This window comes from Miscanthus floridulus, chromosome 9, assembly GCF_019320115.1.
Source record: "Miscanthus floridulus cultivar M001 chromosome 9, ASM1932011v1, whole genome shotgun sequence".
In the NCBI taxonomy this organism is placed as follows: Eukaryota; Viridiplantae; Streptophyta; class Magnoliopsida; order Poales; family Poaceae; genus Miscanthus; species Miscanthus floridulus.
Window position 1 is genome coordinate 108,010,072 of NC_089588.1, and position 5,798 is coordinate 108,015,869.

At 50.1% G+C, this 5,798-nt stretch overlaps 1 protein-coding gene across 1 annotated transcript; it reads right to left on the reverse strand.

The window, feature by feature from the left end:
- Nucleotides 1-3,540: 3,540 nt before the first annotated feature.
- Nucleotides 3,541-5,305, reverse strand: LOC136484087 (uncharacterized). Its single transcript, XM_066481251.1, has 3 exons — nt 5,149-5,305; nt 4,502-4,938; nt 3,541-3,989 (listed from the first exon to the last, which is right to left on the reverse strand). Exons 2-3 carry the CDS (start codon nt 4,907-4,909, stop codon nt 3,762-3,764), a joined length of 636 nt encoding a protein of 211 aa, XP_066337348.1. The 5' UTR covers nt 4,910-4,938; nt 5,149-5,305; the 3' UTR covers nt 3,541-3,761.
- Nucleotides 5,306-5,798: the final 493 nt, after the last annotated feature.

Here is a 5,798-nt window from a genome sequence, read left to right on the forward strand (position 1 = left end):
TAGCGCGGCTCAGAAGCTCAAGGAAGCCACGACGGAGCCGTTTCCTGCGCCAGCACGACGCCAAGGACGGCCACGATGCGCCTGGAACGTCGAAGAAGGTCGCCGGCCATGTAGCTACGGCGGTGAACACTGTTCACAGTATTTACAAGTTTGCCATTCGCCAAAATTCACAAATTACTCTCAAATTTTCATAACAACTAAAAAATCTCCAAAAATAAAAGTTGTTCAAAATCAAAAGTTCTACAACTTTGCTTTTATAACCATCTCCTAATTTGGTTTAGATTTTGAAATGAACTTTTGAATTTGAATAGGGAAATTTACCGAATTACGCCTTTTTGAATTACTCCAAATTTTTCTAAACAACTTGAAAAACTCCAAAAACAAACTTTGCTTAACTTGTCAAGTTCTACATTTTTTCTTTTGGGCTCAACCCCAAAATATGCTTAGATTTTGAAATAAGTTTTCAGGGTAGGATTTAAATATTGAAAATCAGGGTTTTCGGAACTTCAAATCAATGCAAAGGTTTCGAACTTGATTCAAATAATACCAAGCAATGCTTATACATAAATGTAAATTTATTTTAGTGAATGCATACAAAGTTTTTAATATGACCAAATGCCTTGCAATGCATATGATGACATGGCAGTTTTTGTATTTAAACACCCGGGGTGTTACAATGCGCACCCACCGGTGATTCGCTTGGCGGGGTGGGACTAAATGCACCAGCTGGCGGCTGGCCTCTGTGCATCAGAAAAGAGGAGGCAAGGAGCTGACGAGTCATGCATGCAGCCCATCATTCCATGCTTGGCCCAGGAATTCATGCATGGAGCAGCAAGGTTTGGCCCTTTGTTCATTTTTCTTTTCCATTTTATTTTTTTGGTAGTTCTATAGTTTTCTTTGCATAAATATTCTGACAAGCTCATTGTTTGCTATTGTTTGCATATGGATTATGCATGGTTGCTATTGTTGCATCGAGCTCATTGTTTCAAGTTGTTCCCGTTTTGTGTTACCGCTTCCCGATCGTAATCGACACGTTCCCGTTCGAAATATTCCGTTCCCGATATCCCGTAATACCGGATTCGTTTTCCCGTCCGGCCTTCCCGTTCCCAGCCAAAAAATACAGGAGCGGGAATGGTTAAGACATTTTCCCGACCGTTTTCATCCCTAAGAATGGCGAAGCAGAATGTCGCGACTAAAACACTTGGGAACAAAGTTAAACTGAATCTGAACATGGGCAACAAAATCAACAAATTGACCATAGACTTCAGATTTTTAGCTGCGGAGAGGTCCAGCAGAAATGAGTGAAATCATCAAGGATGACCAAATAATATTTATAACCCGTGTTGCTAAGGACCGGAGAAGTCCAGACATCACAGTGAAGGAGAGCAAAGGGTTCTGAAGTTGTGGATGCTGAAGGAGCAAAGGGTAGACGCATGTGTTTGCCAAGCTGACATGCATGACACAGGGAGTTATCTAGCTTATTGCATGAGATGGCTGACATATTCTGTAGGGTGCAGACAGCATGAGGAGCAGGATGGCCATGACGGCGATGCCACAAAGCTGTCGACAAAGCAAGGTTGGCATGGGTAGCGGCAGTGTCAGGGATAGTTGGGAATGTGTAGAGGTCACCGTCACTGTTGCAGCGAAGGGCCACTTGCCTAGAGTGGAGATTTTTAATGGAGAAACCCATAGCGTCAAATTTGACAGAACATTGGTTGTCGCGAGTAAATTGACGAACCGAAAGAAGGTTACTGAATTAAGGAAGGTACGACAAGGACATTATTCAAGACGAAATTCGAGTGTGGTGTGGGTAGAGTAGAAGTGCCTCGTGACGAAACAGGGAGATTGTTGCCATTGCCCACAGTGATGTGAAGGGGAGAGAAAGGGAGGCGAGACAGAAGTATGCCCTCGGTTGTCGACATATGGGAGGTCGCGCCTGTGTCGAGGACCCAAGGGTTTGCCTTCTGCGGGGGACACGGGGGAATAAAGGCCGCAAGGGTTTGCGGAGCCAGCCCAAGAATACCGGGGCCACGTCAGGCCGGGCGCTGCAGCTGCTGGCGAGGCAGAGGACTAGAGGTAGAGTAAGTGGTCGACATGGCACGCGTCGAGCAGAGTTGGGATCGTGCAGGACCAGGTAAGAGTGTACGCGGCAGGAAGAAGGAAGGATGCGCGCAAGGTGCTGGCGTGGGCAGAGCGATCGCGTGCGGGAGAAGGCCGCAGGAGGGGGGTCGCGAGCAGAGAGGGAGAGAGCGCGTCGCTCGGCTGGCTGAGGGAGAGAGAGCGCGTGCGGACGCTTGCACGGACGTGACCAAGTCACGTAGGCATGCAGGTAAAGGGAATATTTCGTGGAGGAGAGGCGATCCGGTTTGCTATGTTTAGAATATAGTATATACGTGGCTGTGATGGGGATTGGAAAGCCAACGCGGGAGGAGCGGATCGCACTACGGACTGGGCTCGGCAAGCACTCGTGTGCGGGACCGGGCTCAGGAAACTGCGGCGCGGAGCGGACCGCGACGAAAGAGGAGCGCCTCCAGGGCTCCAGGCGGGCGTCACGCGCGAGCGAGCGAGGGAGAGGTCGAGCGAGCAGGTAGACGAGGGCGAGAGGCACGCACTTGGCTGGGAAGCGGTCAAGACTCAAATGAGGCGAACGGTTGCATTGCATGGTGCATGCAGTCTCGTGCAAGCGCGAGGAGGGGACGGGGCCTGCGCGAGGATGGGGCACGTTCGGTCTGCGCGAGGCGAGCGGAGAGGACCGGGCCTGCGCGAGCGGAGGGGAGACTTCCGAGCGGACGCGATCGGGAAGGGAAGCCGCGTCGAGCGCGGACCGGCGGCGCAGAGGGGCGTCGCCGGATGGGAAGAGGCAAGAGGAAGCAGAGGTGCCAGAGAAGGTGGACGCGCGGCCGTAGCTCGGCGGCGTGGGGAGGAGAGCAGCCGGAAATTGGCTGCGCGGTGGAGGTGGTGGGGGAAGGCAGAGGCAGGAAGAGAACCTAGGCTCCGATATCATGTAGAAAGGAATAGGGGAGCACCTCACTTCATTAGGGATGAGTGACTTTCATATATAGTCGCAAGGAGCTCAGTATAATTACAATTAGACCGCTAAATATATATACATCTAACAGTTTGCCTATCATATTATTGCAATATTTTTAACATATCCTTTCAATTTTTAGTTTGCCCCATCATAGTGTTGCAATGCGTACCTATTACCTCTTTTCGAACAAAAGAGTTTCAGTTCATTCAGATTCATGGCAAACTCCCATTCTTTTTTCACCTCTTCAGTCCCCACGGATACATCAGATTACTCCATAAGACCATCAGGAGTTTAGTTGAGTTGAGGACTGGACAGCGTGCATGATTATTCCAGGGAAAACATACTTATCAAATGGCATGTTGGTCTGAAGCTTAAAGGCACGCATTACGGATCACAAAATCAATTCAGATAGTAGTTCACAGAAAGAGCATACATATCATTTGCTTCAGGAATATGTGACTAATTGCATGGGAAATAAAAGCATTTGAACCATAAGATGATTGCATCCAACACATGCCTTAAAAGCATCTGAACCATACATGCCTAATTAACATCCAACACGTTTCAGATCAGACTAATACCCTTGTAGTAAGTTGTAATCATTACCCTCAAGCAAAAGGCTGACATATTGAGCATGAAAATATAAACACCAGACTTACTGAGATCACAGTCTCGGTGATAAGCACCGATCAAAGCATTTAACAGCCGGCAATCTCAGTGACAGAATAGTTCAGACCAGAGGGAAGAGCCACGTTGCAGGTACAGAGCCATGCTCCCAATGCACACTTGGTACAAAGGGCGAGACAGTGCCGTCTTTCATGTCATAGACCTTGCAAGAATCACAGGCAGAGCCCCCCTCTTCGTACCAGTCATGATCCTCATCATCTTTGCCCAGGAAGATAATGCGGTCCCCTGGCATCTCCTCCGGAGAGACGCGAACGAACCTGGAGCACCGCCTCTGCAGGAAAAGCACCTGATCAATACCAATGGTCGTCACCTTGGTCCACTTTGACTGCCGGAAGTCCGCCCTGAACACCTCGAACTCGATCCCCCCGGATGGGATAAATGTGCCTGCCACTAACCATCTGGGTCCTATCCTCCCCTTGCCATATGTCTTCCTGTGCACAATCAGCAACGTGCCATGTGATTAGAATTCGACCAGGTAGAGCATTTGGCATATGCCCGCAATTGCAGGATGAGGAATCAAGACGCTGCTGACAACCTGTCGACCTTGACAAAGTCATGGATCTCCCGTTCGGTGGTCCACACTGATGTCGATTTCAAAAAGGCCATGGTTCAAGTCACTGAGGACATAGAGCTTTCCTTGGTGGAATGTCATATCATCATACAGCAAAACTGGTGATCCACATGTACCGACCACCAGGAGGCCGCCCCTGGCTGGCACAGCGCTACCCTGGCACTGTTCTAAAACCGGACGAATGTGGCGATGAGTTGACGGGAGAAAAATACCAGTTTGTATATAGTCAGCTTCTCGGGGGCGTCCTCCATTTCAACCCATGAGACCCGTGTCTCACTCACACCGTGGCGACGTGGGGCTCGGACGCGGAACAGCTGAGGAAGTGTCACAGTGGCGTTGGAGAACGGATCCCCCAAGAAGCAGCCGTCCTCGGTTGAGAAGGCCAGCCAGTTGCCACAGGCATCAGCATAGGCTGTGCAGCCGGGGAAGCGGAGCGGCTCGCTCCCAGGGAGGGAGTACACGGTGCTGTCTGGGAGCGCGAGCAGCGGCAGCGGCGAGGGCAAGGGGACCTCCCGCGTGGCGAAGCGGATGCGGTCCACGTGCGCGGGCAGGTGGCAGAGGACCAGGCCGGCCAGCTCTAGCGGGATGTCTGACCACGACGTTCCCGTGGTATCCGCCATCAGTCGATCCGACCTTGCAAACACGATCACTAGAAACAGCAGCCGTCAGCGAGGAAACACATTGCGTCAATAAGCCGGTGGCAAAACGCCAGCACCGTGGGCGCCGCGCGCTCGCATCGCCGGCAAACAGGCAATGCATCGAACACCTTGCGCGCGCGACCCGCGGCGAAAGCATGAGGACCGGAGGGAGTAGGGACAAAGGAGCGTCGAGTTCGGGGGAAGGAGTGCTGGCGCATTACCGGAAATCGACGACCGCGGCAAGGTGGATCGTACTCCTCCTCTCGCTGTTCGGGCGGAGGAGGTGGGGGCGGCCCTGCCAGTGGCAGAGCTTGGTGGGCACTGGACAGGTCTAGGAGGGAAGAGGAAGAGTTGCGCCGTGCTGCCGACTGCCGTGAAGGTGAAGCGGTGGACTGCGACTGAACTCAAAGCGGGCCAAAAGCCAAAGCCCAAAAGAACTTTATAAAAAAAAAGCCCAAAAGAATCCTTTTAGAAAATGAGTTGGTTACGTTATACCGTACTCCTTCCACAATTTCCATCGCAACATTTTAAGTCGTTTTGTATGAATTTTGGTGCTCCATTGGTGCTGCACAAGAATTTTTTTATTTGTGATCTCATATATGCGGAACCAAATTTGAACGTGCAATTTTGAATGGATTTCACAACATACACTCATGTAGTATTTATTTAAATTTTAGTGTTATTTTTAACTTGTGGATTTTCTTTACAATGAATTTTCACCATCCTTCAAAGCTAGAACATTCTCACTGAATGCCAACTGGTCGACCACACCTTATGTTCTTGATCTTTTCTTTTTGAATCAAAGGTGTTCCTTTGCTGGCATATATGTTTTTTATTTAATTTCAGACTTGAAATTTTGCACATTATCTCA

Bases quoted from the DNA above. Each gene is read 5' to 3' on its own strand.
- LOC136484087 (XM_066481251.1), bottom strand. From the start codon at position 4,909: ATGGCGGATACCACGGGAACGTCGTGGTCAGACATCCCGCTAGAGCTG. The intron at 3,990-4,501 runs GTATTTTTCTCC...CTTTTCCTGCAG, and splicing joins AGCTGACTATATACAAACTG to AGGCGGTGCTCCAGGTTCGT.